This window comes from Salmo salar, chromosome ssa29, assembly GCF_905237065.1.
Source record: "Salmo salar chromosome ssa29, Ssal_v3.1, whole genome shotgun sequence".
Classification (NCBI taxonomy): Eukaryota; Metazoa; Chordata; class Actinopteri; order Salmoniformes; family Salmonidae; genus Salmo; species Salmo salar.
Window position 1 is genome coordinate 27,390,373 of NC_059470.1, and position 21,701 is coordinate 27,412,073.

Here is a 21,701-nt window from a genome sequence, read left to right on the forward strand (position 1 = left end):
ATTTACCGTCATCTAGTTACTCTCTCTCTCTCTCTCCCCCCCTCTCTCTCATATCTATCTCATCTCTATCATCTCTTTCTCTGCATTGGGTTGAGTATGGTCTGCCTGTTGGGTTAGTTTAGATGTGCTTCAAAAGGTAGCCGTTGGTGAACATCTCAACTGATGATTTGAAATTCGACGGTGGACATTTTGTATTCCGTCTAAGCCAGGGCTGTGCTGGTGCGTTTAGAGTTAAGAACTCCCATCAGGGTCCTAACCCCAAGATCAAACTATTATCTTCCCGCAGGGTCTGGGTTGGGTAGGGGGGAGGGGGCATTGTGTGTCTATTGCATACAGCCCCTCCCCTTTCTGTTAACGACTTAATGATTGGGCGGTCTCTGGGGCTGCATCATGACATCATCGCTAGCGTATCATATGTTATTTCCTGGAATTAGACAGTACATGTTGCATATATCTGTCATCATACACACTTCCCTTACAGAAAAAAAGTGTTTTTGGAACACTTCACATGTTCACATGTGAAATTCATGTGGTTTTCAAGACACACATAGACAGAAATACATACACACACACAAATAAATAGACACACACACACTCACACACACACATAAATACACATACACACACATAAATACACACACACACACAAATAAATACACATACATAAATACACACACACACACACACACACACACACATAAATACACACACACACACACACACACACACACACACACATAAATACACACATAAATACACACACACACAAACACATAAATACACACACACACACACACACACACACACACACACACACACACACACACACACACACACACACACACATAAATACACACACACATAAATACACACACACACACAGAAATACACACATAAATACACATACACACAAATAAATACACACACATACATACACACACACAGGGTGTACAGTACCTGCAGGGTGTAGTTTCCAGTGTGGGTCTAGAAGAGGATCTAGACATGAACAGTAGTTTCCAGTGTGGGTCTAGAAGAGGATCTAGACATGAACAGTAGGACCAGCTAGATGACAGTTTCCTAATAGGATGTGATAGAATGGATATGAAGCCAGGGGTAGTCTGTACAATTGATGTTGGTTGATTATTGCCGATCGATTCGATTTGTAAACAATACAAGTTAATCTATTAATCTAAAGCACTCAACTGATTAAATCTGTCTCTAGTTATTTAGAAGTGTGTGTGTGTTTGTGTGTGTGTTTGTGTGTTCTTCTGTAGAACTCTGTGGAGGTTCTGTCGGGTTCTGGGTTGCCGTAGCGACATCATCCACTATCACAGATTACTCTGCTTCTCCCTCTCTCTCTCCCCCACGTCCTACCCCTTTCTCTCTCTCCCTCTCTCTCCCCCCTCCTACCCCTTTCTCTCTCTCCCTCTCTCTCCCCCCTCCTACCCCTTTCTGTCTCTCCCTCTCTCTCTCCCCTCCTATCCCTTTCTCTCTCTCCCTCTCTCTCCCCCCTCCTACCCCTTTCTCTCTCTCCCTCTCTCTCACCACTCCTACCCCTTTCTCTCTCTCCCTCTCTCTCTCCCCTCCTACCCCTTTCTCTCTCTCCCTCTCTCTCCCCCATCCTACCCCTTTCTCTCTCTCCCTCTCTCTCCCCTCCTACCCCTTTCTCTCTCTCCCTCTCTCTTCCCCCTCCTACCCCTTTCTCTCTCTCCCTCTCTCTCTCCCCTCCTACCCCTTTCTCTCTCTCTCTCCCTCTCTCTCTCCCTCCTACCCCTTTCTCTCTCTCCCTCTCTCTCCCCTCCTACCCCTTTCTCTCTCTCCCTCTCTCTCCCCCTCCTACCCCTTTCTCTCTCTCCCTCTCTCCCCCTCCTAGCCCTTTCTCTCTCTCTCTCTCTCTCTCTCTCTCTCTCTCTCTCTCTCTCTCTCTCACTCCCTCTCTCTCTCCCCCTCTCTCTCTATCTCTCAATTCAATTTGCTTTTGCCTTATTGGCATGACGTAAAAATGTCCATATTGCCAAAGCTTACTTTGGATATTTACAATATTGTCACGAGAAATGTTATCCCAATTGTTGAACTCAACTATCACTCAAGCTTTAAATAATTCCCAGAGGTTTGTGTAACGACCGTCGTCGCAATGAGACCAAGGTGCAGCGGAGGATGTGTTCATCATAAAAGGTTTTAATGACCGAATGAACACTACAAACAAAACACCCTGTCCTAACCAAAATAGAGAACAAAAAAACCCTCTTTATGGCCAGGGCGTTACAGTACCCCCCCCCCAAAGGTGCGGACTCCGGCCGCAAAACCTGACTCTAAAGGGGAGGGTCCGGGTGGGCCCTCCTACGGCGGCGGCTCTGGTGCGGGACGTGGACCCCGCTCCACCCTCGGCTTGGCCCACTTAGGTGGTGACCCTGGCTGCGCCCGGCTGGCGGGCGACCCTGGCTGCGCCCGGCTGGCGGGCGGCTCTGGCTGCGGGCGGCTCTGGCTGCGCCCAGGTGGCGGGCGGCTCTGGCTGCGGGCGGCTCTGGCTGCGCCCGGCTGGCAGGCGGCTCTGGCTGCGCCCGGCTCTGGCGGCTCCGGACAGGCGGGCGGCTCTGGCGGCTCCGGACTGGCGGGCGGCTCTGGCGGCTCCGGACTGGCGGGTGGCTCTGGCCCAGGATTCACCAGGCTGGGGAGACATGCAGGAGGCCTGGTTCTGGGCGCAGGCACAGGACTCACCAGGCTGGGGAGACCTCACCAGGCTGGGGAGACCCCCTGGAGGCCTGGTCCTGGGAGGAGGCACAGGATAGGCCTGGTCCGAGGAGGAGGCACAGGATAAACCGGGCTGTGGGGGAGCACTGGAGTTCTGGTGCGTAGGCTTGCCACCCATACTCCAGGCTGAATGCCCACTCTTGCGCGGCATGGGCGGAGCGCAGGCATAGGGCAAACTGAGCCCTCCCAGCGCCCCGGAGACACAGTGCGCAGAGCCGGCGCAGGATAACCTGGACCGAAACGGCGCACTGGAGACCAGACGCGCTGAGCTGGCACAATCCGCCCTGGCTCGATGCCCACACTCGCATGGCACTTGCGGGGGGCTGGCCTATAGCGCACCGGGCTATGACTGCGCACTGGAGACACCGTGCGCTTCATAGCATAACACGGTGCCTGACCAGTACCACGCTGCTTCCGGTAAGCACGGGGGGTTGGCTCAGGTCTCCAACCTGACTCTGCCACACTCCCCGTGTGCCCCCCCCAAAAAAATGTTTTGGGGCTGCCTCTCGTGCCTGTTGCGCTCCCTTGCCTCATACAAGCGCCTCTCAGCATTCGCTGCCTCGATCTCCCACTGCGGGCGGCGATACTCCCCAGCTTGAGCCCATGGTCCTTTTCCGTCCAGTAATTCCTCCCACTTCCAGGAATCTTGAACGCTCTTCTCCTGGTGCTGCTCCTTCCTCCGCTGCTTGGTCCTGTTCTGGTGGGTGATTCTGTAACGGCCGTCGTCACAATGAGACCATATAAATTCCTTTACCAAATATGAAAATAATGAGAATCAAAATTGTCAACGGGACAACAGTAACAACAATAACCAAGTGTCAAAATAACTATACATTGAACAATAACAATAAGCATACAGTAGAGTAGATGTGTAGGTTGATTGGTCTGTCAGACACTGTCCCTCAACTTATGGCAGGCAGCTATGTGGTGCGCTGTCAACCCACAGCTCTCTGCGTCCTCCCCCAACAGTACTGGTAGCCTACTCTCATCAGAGAGGTCTTTCAAACCTTGAGAAGGGTTTCAAATTTGGGGAAATGACACTCTCTAATTGTTTTATATTTTTCACATTTTGTCAGGAAATGCAGCTCTGTCTCTGGTTCTGCTGTTGTGTATTGGTTGCACAGCCTTTCCTCTACAGGGAGCCAGGTTTTCCTGTGTCTACCCTTCTCAATGGCAAGGCTGTGCTCACTGAGCCTGTACTTTCTCAAGGTTTTTCTAAGGTTTTAATCAGTAACCATGGTCAAATAGTTAGCCACGGTGTACTGTCGATTTAGGGCCAGATAGCACTGCATTGTGCTTGTGTTTCTCTCTCTTTCTCCCTCTCTCTCCCTCTCTCTCTCTCCCTCTGCCCCTCCTACCTCTTTCTCCCTCTCTCTCTCTATCTCTCTCTCTCTCCCTCTCCCTCTTTCTCCCTCTCTCTCCTCCCCTCGGCTTCCCTCTATGTCTCTGTATCTCTTTATCCCTTTTTCTTTCTTTCCATCTCTCTTTCATCAGTCTTCACACCCCTCCTCCCTGCCTCCCTCCTAACCCTCTCCTCTCCTGGTGTGAGTCCCTCTTCCTCTCCCAAACTGAGGTGGGGTTTTCCCTTCCTCACAGAGAACACTGCAACCTCAGCTGGCTCTTTCCCCAACACAGTTACAAAGAAGATTTATAGCAGTTTATGTAATGCGTGTGAATTGAAATGTGTATAGGAGACGGATTGAAATGAGAGGGAAAGAGGGGGATGTGTGTCTGTCTCCGGTAAATGACATCAGAGCCTCTGTCTCTCTTTCTACTACAGATCTCAGTAGTCCAGACAGGCAGGAGTTAACCCACCAGAGAAATACAGTCACTGAGCAGATGAAGGAATGGGGGAGAGATACAGGGAGGGAGGGAGGGAGGGAGAGAGAGAGTGTAGAATTCAACGGGAAAAAAAGCATCCGCCATGTGACAAAAGCAACCTGTTTTATCACCCTATTCACATTCTGTGTGTGTATATATCCCTATGATGTGTGTGTGTGTATATATCCCTATGATGTGTGTGTGTATATATGCGTGTGTGTGTGTGTGTGTGTGTGTGTGTGTGTGTGTGTGTGTGTGTGTGTGTGTGTGTGTGTGTGTGTGTGTGTGTGTGTGTGTGTGTGTGTGTGTGTGTGTGTGTGTGTGAGAGAGAGAGAGAGAGCTTAGTGGGGTGTCGTTAACAGAGGGTTGGGGGAGGGGAATGGAGGTTACCTGCTGTCCCTCTGTCTGGCTTTCTGAAATAGACTCATCATCTGAGAGAGAGGAGGAGAGAAAAAGGAAAAAGAGAGAGAGAAAGGGGATAGGAAGGAGACAATATAGGGAGAAAGAGGTGAGCAGAGACAGAAAGGGTGGGGTGAGCAAGTGAGAGAGAGAAACAGAGCTGCCTAGAGGGAGCAGCAGACACTGACAGAGAGAGGGATAAAGAGAGAGGGGATAGAGAGAGGAGGTGGGGGATAGATAGAGAAAGCCGAGGCCCTAGTTCATTTATCAGTGAGCAGCAGACAGCGTGAGCGAGTGAACAAACCGACACACTTGGAGGAGAGAGTGACTGGTAACCATGGCGCAGCCTTCTCTGTGTGCATCACCGGGTGCTCGTCGTCGTAGCAACGGTTCGGTGAGAGAGTGTCTATTTTTCCCCGTTTTGGAACGCAACGAACAGGAGAGACTGGAGGCCCTGGTGAGAAGAAGGGAGAGAACAGGAGAGAGGGACAGACAGATGGGGGAGGACAGCAGATACCCTATGGAGAACAGGCCTAAACGCTGGACCTGGGGAGGACCACCCGGAGGGGAAGAGGGTAAGTACACTTGGGGGGGAGGAGGGGAGCATGGGGGTCAAACAGAAGGGAGAGACAGGCTGGAGAGGGGGAGGGGAGAGATTGATAGGAGGGTATGGTGGTTTGGGAGGTGTGAGATGAAGTGAGTGAGAGGGACAGAGAAAGAGAGAGAGGAGAGGGGGTGATGGGATGTATTAAGGATGGAGGAAAGGGTGGGGACAGTTTAAGACAGCTAAATGGTAAAGGAAACTAGAGAAGAGAGATGGAGAGAGCGAGCGAGAGAGAGATGATGGGGGCAGGAGGATGAGAGATAGACCACCTGAAATAAAGAGTAGAGCGATAAAGGGCAATATGGAGAGAAACGAGGGATGAGAGAGGAAGACCAGATACCAGAGAGAGAGTGGGGAGGACAGAGAGAGGAAGATCAGTTACCAGAGAGAGAGTGGGGAGGACAGAGAGAGGAAGACCAGTTACCAGAGAGAGAGTGGGGAGGACAGAGAGAGGAAGATCAGTTACCAGAGAGAGAGTGGGGAGGACAGAGAGAGGAAGATCAGTTACCAGAGAGAGAGTGGGGAGGACAGAGAGAGGAAGATCAGTTACCAGAGAGAGAGTGGGGAGGACAGAGAGAGGAAGATCAGTTACCAGAGAGAGAGTGGGGAGGACAGAGAGAGGAAGATCAGTTACCAGAGAGAGAGTGGGGAGGACAGAGAGAGGAAGATCAGTTACCAGAGAGAGAGTGGGGAGGACAGAGAGAGGAAGACCAGTTACCAGAGAGAGAGTGGGGAGGACAGAGAGAGGAAGATCAGTTACCAGAGAGAGAGTGGGGAGGACAGAGAGAGGAAGACCAGTTACCAGAGAGAGAGTGGGGAGGACAGAGAGAGGAAGATCAGTTACCAGAGAGAGAGTGGGGAGGACAGAGAGAGGGAAAGGGTGTGGAGGCTGCAATGCAGGGGAGAACAACGCTTTGACTTAAACTCATCAGCTTGGGAAAGGCTTGTGTGTGTCTCTGTGTGTGTGTCTCTCTATGTGTGTGTGTGTCTCTCTGTGTGTGTGTGTGTGTGTGTGTGTGTGTGTGTGTGTGCGTGCGTGCGTGCGTGCGTGCGTGCGTGCGTGCGTGCGTGCGTGCGTGCCAACAGCATTATGACTCTGTGATGATAAGACAATTCTATCTGTGCCACTTTAATCATGCTGTTACAGGTGTGTATTTAGCTCAAGAATACTGTGTGTGTGTGTGTGTTTGATGTGTGTGTGTGTGTGTGTGTGTGTGTGTGTGTGTGTGTGTGTGTGTGTGTGTGTGTGTGTGTGTGTGTGTGTGTGTGTGTGTGTTGGGTATCTCCAGAAACAGCTGTTTCTGTGAAGTGCTGCAACCCTCCCTCATCAGTGTGTGTGATGTTGTTTATTCCTGAGGTGAGCATCAGTGTGTAGGAAAACAGGCCTGATTCCCAGCAGCGGCCTAGAATACGTATCTAACCTTGACACACACATTGACAGGGGATATTTACTGCGTATGTAAACACCCATCGTTGGGTTGGTGTCTCTCTACACACACACCCTCATAATCTGTCTACCCGTGCTGTTGTGGCAGTGTTATGGATAAGGTTATTATAGGAGTTGCAATTACATTTTATATTTGTATAGTGTGTGTGTGTGTGTGTGTGTGTGTGTGTGTGTGTGTGTGTGTGTGTGTGTGTGTGTGTGTTTTCAGCGATGCCACTGCCATCAGTGAGCAGTACCAGAGCAATAGCCAGACTCTGTGGTGCATTTATAATTCCATCAATGATTCACACACACTCCATCCATCAGGCCTAGGCGGATGTAGAGGATCAGGCCCTCTTGTAGAAAACCTAGTTTACCACATTCTTCAACAATACCTTATAGAATCCTATGGTATAGAATCCTACGGTATAGAACCCTACGGTATAGAATCATACGGTATAGAATCCTATGGTATAGAATCATATGGTATAGAACCCTACGGTATAGAATCATACGGTATAGAATCCTATGGTATAGAATCATACGGTATAGAACCCTACGGTATAGAATCATACGGTATAGAATCCTATAGTATAGAATCATACGGTATAGAATCCTATGGTATAGAATCATACGGTATAGAACCCTACGGTATAGAATCATACGGTATAGAATCCTATGGTATAGAATCATACGGTATAGAACCCTACGGTATAGAATCATACGGTATAGAATCCTATGGTATAGAATCATACGGTATAGAACCCTACGGTATAGAATCATACGGTATAGAATCCTACGGTATAGAATCCTACAGTATAGAATCCTATGGTATAGAACCCTACGGTATAGAATCATACGGTATAGAATCCTATGGTATAGAATCATACGGTATAGAACCCTACGGTATAGAATCATACGGTATAGAACCCTACGGTATAGAATCCTACAGTATAGAATCCTATGGTATAGAATCATACGGTATAGAACCCTACGGTATAGAATCATACGGTATAGAATCCTATGGTATAGAATCATACGGTATAGAACCCTACGGTATAGAATCATACGGTATAGAATCCTATGGTATAGAATCATACGGTATAGAACCCTACGGTATAGAATCATACGGTATAGAACCCTATGGTATAGAATCATACATTATGGTATAGAACCCTACGGTATAGAATCATACGGTATAGAATCCTATGGTATAGAATCATACGGTATAGAACCCTACGGTATAGAATCATACGGTATAGAACCCTACGGTATAGAATCCTACAGTATAGAATCCTATGGTATAGAACCCTACGGTATAGAATCATACGGTATAGAATCCTATGGTATAGAATCCTACGGTATAGAATCTTACTGTATAGTGTCTCTTACAGTGAATACAACCCTGGTACAGTCTGGAGTATCACCACCTTTGTCCATTCTTCTTTAATTACTGATCTCTACCATCACTATAGATCACTGGTGTTCCAACTAGCAGATGGATGGTAGATCTGAACTGAGATCAGTTGATGCTGCAGCATGCAGGCTCCGGTCTCACGTGTGTGTCTGTGTTTGTGTCAGAGACTCATAGGTGTGTGTGTAGGTGTGCGTACACAGTACATATGTACGTATCATTTTATACTCAGGTGTGTGTGTAGGATTGCAACACCCAGGTGCGTGTGTAATGCTTTGTTTTCTCTGCTCTGCCACACCTGCTAACAGGTAACCCTAAGACCCCACCCTCTCATGCTATTGGCTCAGCTCTGCCTCATTATCCCGCCTCTGCTGCCAGTCCCAACCAATCCAGGAACGGTACAGACCACCTGATACCTTTAGTGTGCAGTTGTTGTGTTTGGCTGCATGTGTGTTATGCTTTGTATTGCTAGTTCAATACATGTATTCTTCTTTCAGGGCAATAAAGAATTCTATTCTATTCTATTGTGTCTGTATTCACAATAATGTTCATGCATTTCTTTTTATTTTGTCCCAAGTATCCTTCGTCCTATCAGATTGTGTGTTTTGTAGTGAATTCTGCTGCCTCCCTGTGTGCCCATGGGGGGGGGGGGGGGTCTGTGCATGAATATGGATATGGTTGTTTTCACCACACATGTTGTCTCCCTTTGGTCCTCGGGGTCCACTAGCTCCTTCCAATCAGAACAGAGAGTTCATATACTTCCTGTCTGCCTGCAGCAGTCTAACCACACATACACACAGCTGATAGGATATGCAGAAGTCTCGACAACCCCCACCCCTCGAGACAGGTACTCAGACACACACTAACATAACACCATACTCTCTCCTTTGTGCTAGAGGATCCGTGTGTGTATTCATGTGTATCGATGTATACAGTGTATTCGTGTGTATCGATGTATACAGTGTATTCGTGTGTATCGATGTGTACAGTGTATTCGGCAAAATATTCAAACCCCTTGACTTTTTCCACATTTTGTTACGTTACAGCCTTATTCTAAAATTGATTAAATACTTTTTATCTCCCTCATTTCCCCATAATGACAATGCGAAAACAGGTTTTTAGAAATGTTAGCAAATATATAAAAAATAAAAAACAGAAATACCTTATTTGCATAAGTATTCAGACCCTTTGCAATGAGACTTGAATTGAGGTCAGGTGCATCCTGTTTCCATTGATCATCCTTGAGATGTTTCTACAACCTGATTGGAGTCCACCTGTGGTAAATTCAATTGATTGGACATGATTTGGAAAGGCACTACACCTGTCTATATAAGGTCTCACAGTTGACAGTGTATGTCAGAGCAAAAACCAAACCATGAGGTCGAAGGAATTGTCCGTAGAGCTCCGACACAGGATTGTGTCAAGGCAAAGATCTGGGGAAGGGTACCAAAACATTTCTGCAGCATTGAAGGTCCCCAAGATCACAGAGGCCTCCATCCTTCTTAAATGGAAGAAGTTTTGAACCACCAAGACTCTTCCTAGAGCTGGCCGCCTGACCAAACTAAGCAATCTGGGGAGAAGGGCCTTGGTCGGGGAGGTGACCAAGAACCCAATGGTCACTCTGACAGAGCTCCAGAGTTCCTGTATGGAGATGGAAGAACCTTCCAGAAGGACAACCATCTCTGCAGCACTCCACCAATCAGGCCATTATGGTAGAGCGGCCAGACGGAAGCCACTCCTCAGTAAAAGCTATATGACAGCCAGCTTGGAGTTTGCCAAAAGGTACCTAAAGGACTCTCAGACCATGAGAAACAAGATTCTCTGGTCTGATGAACCCAAGATTTAACTATTTGGCCTGAATGCCAAGCACCACGTTTGGAGGAAGCCTGGCACCATCCCTACGGTGAAGCATGGTGGTGGCAGCATCATGCTGTGGGGATGTTTTTCAGCAGCAGGGCCTGGGAAACTCGTCAGGATCGAGGGAAAGATGAAAGGAGCAAAGTACAGAGAGATCCTTGATGAAAACTTGCTCCAGAGTGCTCAGAACCTCAGACTGGGGCGAAGGTTCACCTTCCAACAGGACAACAACCCTAAGCACACAGCCAAGACAACGTAGGAGTGGGTTCAGGACAAGTCTCTGAATGTCCTTGAGTGGACCAGCCAGAGCCCGGACTTGAACCCAATTGAACATCTCTGGAGAGACCTGAGAATAGCTGTGCAGCGACACTTCCCATCCAACCTGACAGAGCTTGAGAGGATCTGCAGAGAACTATGGGCTATTGTGTATAGATTGATGAGGGGGGAAAAAACAATGTAATCCATTTTAGAATAAGGCTGTAACGTAACAAAATGTGGAAAAAGACAAGGGCTCTGAATACTTTCTGAATGCACTGTAGATGGAACATACATTAGTCTCTTACTATACAACACGGAAGTCAAACTGAAGCCCGGTCAGTGTGTCGGATGTTTTGGTGAATTTGTGGCATAGTTGTTCACTAACCATGGTAGGCCGTCATTGTTGGTAGGCCGTCATTGTTGGTAGGCCGTCATTGTAAATAAGAATGTGTTCGTAACTGGATTGCCTAGTTAATTAAATAAAGGTTAAATATATAAATAAATATATTAAAAAAAGAATAACTGCGGAGTAATGTTCTGGTATTGTGTCTCCTTTTTGTGTGTAATGTGATTTATTTGTAATGTGATTTGTGTGTAATGTGGTTTGTGTGTAATGTGATTTGTGTATAATGTGATTTGTGTGTAATGTGATATGTGTGTAATGTGATTTGTGTATAATGTGATTTGTGTGTAATGTGATATGTGTGTAATGTAATGTGTGTGTAATGTGATTTGTGTGTAATGTGATTTGTGTGAATTGTGATTTGTGTGTCTTCTATTTGTGTCTAATGTGATTTGTCTAATGTTTTTTGTGTGTAATATGATTTGTGTGTAATGTGATTTATGTGTATTGTGATGTGATTTGTTTGTCTTCTATTTGTGTTTAATGTGATTTGTGTGTAATGTGATTTGTTTGTCTTCTATTTGTGTGTAATGTGATTTGTGTGTAATGTTATTTGTGTGTATTGTGTGTATTGTGTTTCTCCTTTTTGTGTGTATTGTGATTCATGAGTAATGTGATTGGTGTGTATTATGATTTGTGTGTAATGTAATTTGTGTGTATTATGATTTGTGTGTAATGTGATTTGTGTGTAATGTGATTTGTGTGTAATGTGATTTGTGTGTAATGTGGTTTGTGTGGATTGTGATTTGTGTGTAATGTGATTCGTGTGTATTGTGTGTCTCCTATTTGTGTGCATTGTAATGTGATTTGTGTGTAATGTGATTTGTGTGTAATGTGATTGGTGAGTAATGTGATTTGTGTGTAATGTAATGTGTGTGTATTGTGATTTGTGTTAATTGTGATTTGTGTGTAATGTGGTTTGTGTTAATTGTGATTTGTGTGTAATGTGATTGGTGAGTAATGTGATTTGTGTGTAATGTGATGTGTGTGTATTGTGATTTGTGTTAATTGTGATTTGTGTGTAATGTGATGTGTCTCCGTTGCTCCAGGTACAAGTTGCCCCTAACCACATAGACATATCTGACCTTACCTGTTTTCTTTATCCTCCTCCCTAAAGTGTGCACTCATCCCTCTCTCTCATTGATGTGAAGATTGTTATAAGCATATGCATATATGAGTTTCCACCATATTTCAGTCCATTCCGAACCCTCCCCATTTGTGGAAGTGAACGAGTGTACACTTCAGGGAAGGTAGAGAAAATATGAATGTAGTATTAGTATTTGTGGGGTAAGAAGACTCCTACCTCTTCCTGTCCCTCTGGGGTGACTCTTTCTCATGCATCTCTCTGCAGTGTGTGACTTCCTGACACCACCCTCCCCGGACCAGCCAATCACTAAACGCCTCTCCAACTCTTCAGCCTCCCTGCACTCACCAGAAAGAGGTATGTGTGTTGCCAAGCAACAGTATATAATATGACTCTCTCTTGTGTGTTTCTCTTCGTTGTCTGTCTCTCTGCCCTACTATGACAATGCAGTGTGTGGTGTGTCCCCTCATTTAGCATCCCCCAGCCCCCAGCGACCGGCCTACAAAGGTTCCCCCTCCAGGAAGGCAAGCAATGGACCCCCGGAGGACAAGACCCCCAGAACACCCACAGTCAGTACCATAGATGTGTGTACATGCATTTATATTACTACATTATTATTCTGAGCACACGTTCACTTCTTCTTTTGTGTTTTTAGACAGAGAGAGGCCCCGCCTCCTGTCTGACTGACTCTTCAATGAGACGCCTCGAATCTCCGACCACTCCCACCCGAAGCTCCTCCCCCAGAGCCAATAGCAAAGCAGTGGGCACGCCCAAAAGGTTTCTTGGTTTTCCTGTTTTTTATTTTGTATTATAATATATATTTATTGTAAAGAAGCTTCACCTACTACGTAGTATAAAAGATACAAGTAAAGTGAATTGTTATTACAGGGTGAGGTCGACTAAGAGTCGTGCCCAATCCCCCTGCTCCCCGGGACAGTACCCTCCCTCCCCCCTCCGCCAGCGACCCCCGGTAACCGAAGGCAACCATGAGGCCAGGGGTCATGGAACCCTGGAGAGGAAGTCCTCCAAGCCGGATGCAACAGAGAAGAAGATCCCCAAGTCCTGCAGCAGAGACCTGGCTGCAGGTAGGGATGTGTGTGTGTGTGTGCGTGTGATTGCATGTGCTCGTGGGTGTGTTCAGAACTCACCACTGATATATGCTTTACCCTTGAGAGGAGAGAGGGGTGGAGGGAAAGAGAGAGATATATATCGATAGACAGAAAGAGAGAGAGAGAGTGCAACCTGAGCCACCCTAGAGGAGACAACAGAACGCTTCAGAGAAAACTGCTTTCATCAGTGTCTGCTGTACACCAGAGTCATCTCTGTCTCTATGTCTCTGCCCCACTCCCCCTCTACTCCACCGCTCCTCACCTTCTCCACCTTCTCTCCCTTCCTCCCTCCTCACAGATTCTCCAGGTACGCCCACAGGCAGGAACGTTGCCGGGACAACGGATGCAGAGGAGGCGTCTAGACTGTTGGCTGAGAGGCGGCGTCTGGCCAGAGTACAGAAAGAACAGGAGGACAAACTACGACAGGAGGAGGAGAGGTGTGTGTGTTTGTCGGGTCAGAAGGATGTGCAGAGGGATGTGTGTATTTTTTTATACTTTTTATTTAACCTTTATTTAACTAAGCAAGTCAGTTAAGAACTAATTCTTATTTACTGTGACGGTCTAACAAAAGGCAAAAGGCCTCCTGCGGGGACAGGGGGCTGGGATTTTTAAAAACATATACAGGACAAAACACACATCACGACAAGAGAGACACCACAACACTACATAAAGAGAGACCTATAAGACAACAACGTAGCATGGCAGCAACACATGACAACCCAGCATGCTAGCAACACAGCATGACAACAACATGGTAGCAACACAACATGGTAGCATCACAAAACAGAGTACAAACATTATTGGGCACAGACAACAGCACAAAGGGCAAGAATGTCGAGACAACAATACATCACGCGAAGCAGCCACAACTGTCAGTAAGAGTGTCCATGACTGAGTCTTTGAATGAAGAGATGGAGATAAAGCTGTCCAGTTTGAGTGTTTGTTGCAGCTCGTTCCAGTCGCTAGCTGCAGCAAACTGAAAAGAGGAGCGACCCAGGGATGTGTGTGCTTTGGGGACCTTTATCAGAAAGTGACCGGTAGAACGGGTGTTGTACGTGGAGGATGAGGGCTGCAATAGGTATCTCAGATAGGGGAGAGTGAGGCCTAAGAGGGTTTTATAAATATACAGAGATGACCAGTTTACAGAGAAGTATAGAGTGCAGTGATGTGTCCTATAAGGAGCATTGGTGGCAAATCTGATTGCCGAATGGTAAAGAACATCTAGCCGCTCGAGAGCACCCTTACCTGCCAATCTATAAATGATGTCTCCGTAATTTAGCATGGGTGGGATGGTCATCTGAATCAGGGTTAGTTTGGCAGCTGGGGTGAAAGAGGAGTGATTACGATAGAGGAAACCAAGTCTAGATTTATCTTTAGCCTGCAGCTTTGATATGTGCTGAGCCATACTCCCAAGTACTAGCCATACTCCCAAGTACTTGTATGAGGTGACTACCTCAAGCTCTAAACTCTCAGAGGTAGTAATCACACCGGTGGGGAGAGGAGCATTCTTCTTACCAAACCACATGACCTTTGTTTTGGAGGTGTTCAGAACAAGGTTAAGGACAGAGAAAGCTTGTTGGACACTAAGAAAGCTATGTTGTAGAGCGTTTAACACAAAATCCAGGGAGGGTCCAGCTGAGTATAAGACTATATCATCTGCATATAAATGGATGAGAGAGCTTCCTACTGCCTGAGCTATGTTGTTGATGTAAATTGAGAAGAGCGTGGGGCCTAGGATCGAGCCTTGGGGTACTCCCTTGGTGACAGGCAGTGGCTGAGACAGCAGATGTTCTGACTTTATACACTGCACTCTTTGAGAGAGGTAGTTAGCAAACCAGGCCAAAGACCCCTCAGAGACACCAATAGTCCTTAGCCGGTCCACAAGAATGGAATGGTCTACCATATCAAAAGCTTTGGCCAAGTCAATAAAAATAGCAGCACAACATTGCTTACAATCAAGGGCAATGGTGACATCATTTAGGACCTTTAAGGTTGCAGTGACATATCCATAAACTGAGTGGAAACCAGATTGCATACCAGAGAGAACACAATAGACATCAAGAAAGTTTTTCCAATACTTTTGATAAACAGGGCAAAATAGAAATTAGCCTATAACAGTTAGGATCAGCTTGATCTCCCCCTTTAAATACAGGACAAACCATGGCTGCCTTCCAAGCAATGGGAATCTCCCCAGAAAGGAGAGACAGGTTAAAAAGTTCAGAGATAGGCTTGGGGAAGATAGGGGCAGCAACCTTAAAGAAGAAAGGGTCTAAGTCAAGTTTAAGGAGTTCCTTTAACACTTCGGACTCAGTGACCGCATGCAGGGAGAAACTTTGTAGCGGGGCAGGGGAAAAAGAGGGAGGAGCATTAGAAGGAGTGGGAGATGAGGAAATGTTGGACGGTCAAAGAGGCATGGCTGAGTCAAATAGGAATCCTGACTTCATGAAGTGGTGATTAAAGATCTCAGCCATGTGCTCCTTATCAGTAACAACCACATCATCAAAATTAAGGGACATGGGCAGCTGTGAGGAGGAGGGTTTATTCTCCAGGTCTTTAACCGTTTTCCAGAACTTCTTGGGGTTAGACCCACAGAGAGAGAACTGCTCCATAAAGTAACTAACTTTGGCCTTCCGGATAGCCTGAGTGCACTTATTTCTCATTTGCCTGAACGAGAGCCAGTCAGCCTGAGTATGTGTGTGCCGAGCCTTTCGTCAAATGGAATTCTTCAGGTGGACTAACTCTGCAAGATCACAGTCGAACCAGGGGCTGAACCTGATTTTAATTCTCATTTTCTTTATGGGGGCGTGTTTGTTAACAATACCACTGAAAATATATAAAAAAAAGGTCTAAGCGTCTTTTGAACAAGGAGATCAAGCTAAGTATTGTGTATTTACTGTGTGTGTGTGTGTGTGTGTGTGTGTGTGTGTGTGTGTGTGTGTGTGTGTGTGTGTGTGTGTGTGTGTGTGTGTGTGTGTGTGTGTGTGTGTGTGTGTGTGTGTGTGTGTGTGTGTGTGTGTGTGTGTGCGTGTGTGTGCAGGCTGAGAGCTGAGGAGGAGCTGAGGAGAGAGCAGGAGGCACGGGAGCGGCAGGCGATAGAGGCACAACGAGCAGAGGAGGAGAGAGAGAGACGGGAGGGGGAGAGAGAGAGACGGGAGGAGGAGAGGAAGAGCAGAGAACAGGAGGAGAGAAGGACCAAGGAGAGACGATGGAAAGACATGCAGGATCAGCTGGACCGAGAGGTCAGGGGTCAGGGCTCAGGGCTTAAACTTCACACCATGAGGCATCACCAGGGGAGAATGACTGCCCCCTCTCATTGAAGCCACGGAGTTCAAGGCCAACCGCGGTACTGTGAATGGGAAAATGGCAATCCTCGTGGTGAATCTTTGTGTAAATAAAAAACGACATTTGGTACCAATGATTGCTTCTAATACACGATATTTGTGTCCTTGAGCAGATTATTCCAAATTCACACAAGAAGTTATAACGATAATTTCGTTGCTAATGGCAGCCTGCAGTACCCCGGTCGGCCTTCAATTGGAGTTTCTCAATGAGAGGGGCAGCACTGAGCTAGCCTGCAACGTCACTTCCTGGAGTAGCTCAAACTGCGAATGTTATGTCTCCATGAGACGCCATCTTAACTATTTGGCTTCAATGCGCTATTGAGTCTTTCATAGGAATGAATGGTGTCACACGATGCAATGGCTTTGCCCATTCATATATACAGTCATTGGGCATCACTGCTGCATGTGACGAAGATGTTTAGTCACAGATAGTCAATATGTGACCTCTCCAAGGCCATGTTTCTAGCAGGTTCAGATCTATGTGGTTTATATACATGGCTCTATCTGGCACATTGTGCTTTTAGCCTTGAAATGGAAACTGTAGCCAGGTGAGTTCACTCCCTATTTTAGCTCTCTGATCCTACATATTATATCTGACCCACAGCTTCCTAAATTATAATCAGTTCAGGGAATTCATGAATTGTGTGTGTGTGTGTGTGTGTGTGTGTGTGTGTGTGTGTGTGTGTGTGTGTGTGTGTGTGTGTGTGTGTGTGTGTGTGTGTGTGTGTGTGTGTGTGTGTAGAGAGAGGAGGCGTGTCTGCGTGCTCACAGGGAGACAGAGAGGAAGAGGCAGGAGAGAGAACTGCTGCAGGTACAGGAGGAGCAGGAGAGACTGCAGAGGAAGAAGGTTAACACACAGATACACACACACACACACACACACCTTACCTCCGAATATGTTGCCAATTAAGCTGTTTCCCTAAACTCCTGTGTGTGTGTGTGTGTGTGTGTGTGTGTGTGTGTGTGTGTGCGTGTGCGTGTGCGTGCGCGTGCGTGCGTGTCCATAGCGGATTGAGGAGATCATGAAGAGGACGCGTAAGAGTGAAACGGACTCCTCATCCTCAGGTATAAACAAACACACACAGTAAATACTGCAGGGTGACTCAGCATCGGGCACAGTTAGAGCTCCCCCGTGTGGTGGACAGGGTTGTATTGTTACTTTGTGTTACTCTTGACTATCAATGCATGCAGGTTTTGAGTTACTTACTAGGTGTGACCAATCCCCTCCCCTCTCTCTCAGGTGTATGTGATGTGAACAGGGGCCAGGCAGGGCAGGGCAGGGAGCTGGATCAGGATGAGTCCCCCCTCATCACGCTGGGCCCCCTGGAGAGAAAGAGCTGTGGAGGGGACGAGCTGTCTGACGGGGTACAGTCTATGGACGTCAGGTGAGCTGCACACACACACATACACGCATGCATGCACACGCACACACAATCCCATGTGTTAACAGGCATATTTCATACTGTATCTGTCTCCCCAGCCCTGTGTCCAGGGATGACTTGGGTATCGTTCAGGACTTCTCTCCTGTCAGCGAGGCGTTAAACAGCATGAGTAACGCCCGAACCCTGGAGCACCTCCTGGACCTCACCGCCCTGCCAGACACACCCCCCTACCCCAGGCTGCAGCCGGGTCGTGCTGCAGCCCTGGGAGACCTCAACAAGAACCTGCTGATACAGGGTTATAACCCCGCCTCCTTAACTAGCTCCTCCCCCAGGTCCGCCCAGCTTCTCCACAGCCTCAGCCCTGGCAAACTGGACGTCTAGTAACCAGGTAACACACACACACACACACATACTGCATATCACACACACTGTGCAGTTCTGCTCTAATATTCATTATCCTCTTTCTCCAGGGTATTGTATAGGACTATTGGCTGTTGAGTGAAAAGAGAAGCTAGGAGCAGCAGGGGGGTCTCTGCTCTCCTCCTTCCTCACCAAAACTAGAGAGTGCGACCAGCTCCCTGCACCTCCCCCCCTCCTTCCCCCCCCTCTCTTCAGGGGAGAGACCCTCCCCATGTACCCCTGGACTCCACAGAAAGCAACTGCTCAATGTCTGGCTCCCCCTTATATCTACAACTCAACACATCTACAGCTGAATTCCCCTATGTAAACACACACTGACATGTGCATACACACACACACACACACACACACACACACACACACACACACACACACACACACACACACACACACACACATACACACACACACATACACACACACACACGGTTAATACTCTCCCAGTAAAGTAAAGCTTTTTCTCTGTGCCCTGGCTGTATGATATTGTGTATAAAGGTGTGTCAGTGTTTGGAGGCTGATGTAATATGGTTGTGTTATCCTCCTGTAGCATTAATTATGTGGTTAACACTGACCCTGTAGCACCTTCACTGGAGAACACCTCCTCCTGTATATACTGTATACTGTTACACAGCTGTAACTCTAGGTAGAAGTTGCACCTAACCACAGATCTAGAATCAGATTATTCTAACCCTCGATAAACTTAACCTTTGGGCAGATGAAAATGTAATCTGACCCTGTATCAGTGGTTAGGGGCAGCGTCTGCCTACTTGTTGTAACGACTACGTTAGGAGTTTCTTTCTGTCAGTGTTTCTAGTGGTGGTTGGTTATGATCATCACAGCACCACTGACACGCTGTATTGCTGTTCACCAGGAGTCTACAATCGCTATGTAGAACTCAGCTAGCCAGTCTAAATGTTTGCATCCTGCAACTGGAGAAACCTACTCATCTACAGATGTGGATGATATGGTATAGTAAGACAAAAGTCTGGCCTCAGTTGATACGCTTCTGTCCACCAACGCGCCATATTTTTAGTGGTGCGTAAAAAAATACGTGGAACACTGGAGCAATTCTTATTATAATCTAAGCAAAAAGAAAAGAAAACTGTGAACAGTCTTGTATTTTTTGCTATTTGCAGGGCTGGGGGTTATTGGCTCGCTGTGTGTGCACTAGCTGTGGTTTAGTTACTGTCTGGTCGTGTAACACAGCTCTGAAAAAACTCCTCCCTACTCTTCTGGAAATACTGCTCTCTCTATCTTGCCTCTGCTCTGAACTGGACTGGACTGTATATGCTGCAAATCACAGTCCTAGCAACTAGCAGTCAACCTACAGCAGGGGTCTCCAACTTCGGAGCTACTGGGTGGTCCTAGAGCTATTGGCTGTGCAGGCTTTCATTCCAGTCCTACAGTAACACACCTGAGTCCACTAATCATGGTCCAGACTGAAGACGGTGATTAGGGCAGGGCTGGAACAAAAGCCTGCACATTCAGTTAGTGAACCCTGTCCTACAGTGTCTCATCAGTCTGTGTAATCACTCAGTCAGTCAACAGCTATATTCACTATGACTGTGGCTTTACCTCATGGACATCTATCTCACTACAGAGGACACTTCACAGTCTGCTGTCTACTACTGCTGGGAATTCTACCAATCATACATGCTTCCTGTACTGTAACGGTCTTGTACCGATCTTACTATAACACTTGCCTTGCTTTGCTCTCAGGGCGGGTGTAGGTCAGCATGTGTGCGCCCTCCCCTCACGGTTTCAATCTCTGTTTCAGTTCCCCCTGAAGGGTACTGTGAGGTTTCAACCACTCCTCACAACCCAGCTAACGGTGTGAAGGGATGGCCACTGCCTAGTGTCTATAATGGCTAATGTTGATGCTGTATCTCAATTACTGGACTAGAGTAGGTAAAGGCCTGGAATGTCTGTTTATCTTTGCTGTCTTCAGTGCGCTTTACTCTTGATTTAGTTGCCATGTCAGTCCGTCCATCAGCCAGTCCGTCCATCTCTCTTCCTCTCTCTTTCTGTGCTCGTTCATAATCTAATGCTTTCTTTGTATCCCAAGGGTAAATGAAGTAAACTTAAGACTTAAGTTCTGAATGTTATTCACTAAAAATCACTTAACACTGTCACTGCAGCTTGGTGGAATATATAACTTTTGACGTGGTGCATGGATCTAACTGCTGAAAACAACAATAAAATGTCATCAAGCCATGTCTGTGACTTTGTTTATAAACACCAAGCACAAGCAGCATACCCCCGTCCCTTTGCCCTCAGAGCAGCCTCAATTTGTTGGGGCATGGACTCTACAAGGTGTTTGAAGGGCGTTCCACAAGGATGCTGGCTATGTTGCCTCCAATGCTTTCCACAGTTGTGTCAATCAATCAATCGAATGTATTTATAAAGCCCTTTTTTACATCAGCTGATGTCACAAAGTGTTATACAGAAACCCAGCCTAAAACCCCAAACAGCAAGCAATGCAGATGTAGAAGCACGTAGCTACGAAAAACTCCCTAGAAAGGCAGGAACCTAGAATGAAACCTAGAGAGGAACCAGGCTCTGAGGGGTTGCCAGTCCTCTTCTGGCTGTGCCGGGTGGAGATTATAACAGTACATGGCCAAGATGTTCAAATGTTCATAGATGACCAGCAGGGTCAAATAATAATAATCACAGTGTTTGTCGAGGGTGCAACAAGTCAGCACCTCAGGAGAAAATGTCAGTTGGCTTTTCATAGCCGATCATTCAGAGTTAGAGACAGCAGGTGCGGTAGAGAGAGAGAGAGTCGAAAACAGCAGGTCCGGGACAAGGTAGCACGTCCGGTGAACAAGTCAGGGTTCCATAGCCGCAGGCAGAACAGTTGAAACTGGAGGAGCAGCATGACCAGCACGAGTTGGCTGGATGTCCTTTGGGTGGTGGACCATTCTTGACACATAGGAAACTGTTGAGTATGAAAAACCCAGCAGCTTTGCAGTTCTTGACAAACTGGTGCGCCTGGCACCTACTACCATACCCAGTTCAAAGGCACTTACATCGTTTGTCTTGCCCATTCACCCTCTGAATGGCATTTATACACAATCCATGTCTCAATTGTCTCAAGGCTTAAAAATCTTTATTTGACCTGTTTCCTCCCCTTTATCTACACTGACTGGCGGATTTAATACATTACATCAATAAGCTAGGGATCATAGCTTTCACCTGGATTCACCTGCTCATGGAAAGAGCAGCTGTTCTTAATGTTGTATATCCTCAGTCTTGTGAAAAATACTTTTGTATTCTACAGTGAGTTTTGTTTCAAAAATTAATTGTAAGGGACACATCTAGTTCAGAGTGGCTATGAAGAAACAACTCAAGCAAAGACTATATAACTAACCCCCTTCGTCTGTGACTCAAACGTCCTAACGGTGGCGCTATCCTTATTGTGTGTGTTTCCGG

The 21,701-nt window shown here is 46.9% G+C and overlaps 1 protein-coding gene across 3 annotated transcripts; it reads left to right on the forward strand.

Annotated features, from left to right (window-relative positions):
- The first annotated feature begins 4,909 nt into the window (after positions 1–4,909).
- LOC106561623 (MAP7 domain-containing protein 2) lies at positions 4,910–20,483 on the forward strand. 3 transcript variants are annotated; one of them, XM_045710963.1, is made up of 13 exons: positions 4,910–5,546; positions 8,724–8,813; positions 12,285–12,374; positions 12,492–12,586; positions 12,673–12,794; positions 12,906–13,102; positions 13,425–13,563; positions 16,164–16,365; positions 17,210–17,278; positions 17,475–17,532; positions 17,708–17,852; positions 17,948–18,237; positions 18,320–20,483. In XM_045710963.1, the coding sequence occupies exons 1-12, from the start codon at positions 5,309–5,311 to the stop codon at positions 18,228–18,230; spliced, it is 1,728 nt and encodes a 575-aa protein (XP_045566919.1). In that variant the 5' UTR covers positions 4,910–5,308; the 3' UTR covers positions 18,231–18,237; positions 18,320–20,483. The 3 variants fall into 3 exon arrangements, with proteins under 3 accessions (XP_045566919.1, XP_045566918.1, XP_045566920.1); XM_045710962.1 differs by having other exon boundaries at positions 4,911–5,546; positions 17,210–17,314; XM_045710964.1 differs by lacking the exon at positions 8,724–8,813 and having other exon boundaries at positions 4,911–5,546; positions 17,210–17,314.
- The last annotated feature ends 1,218 nt before the right edge of the window (positions 20,484–21,701 follow it).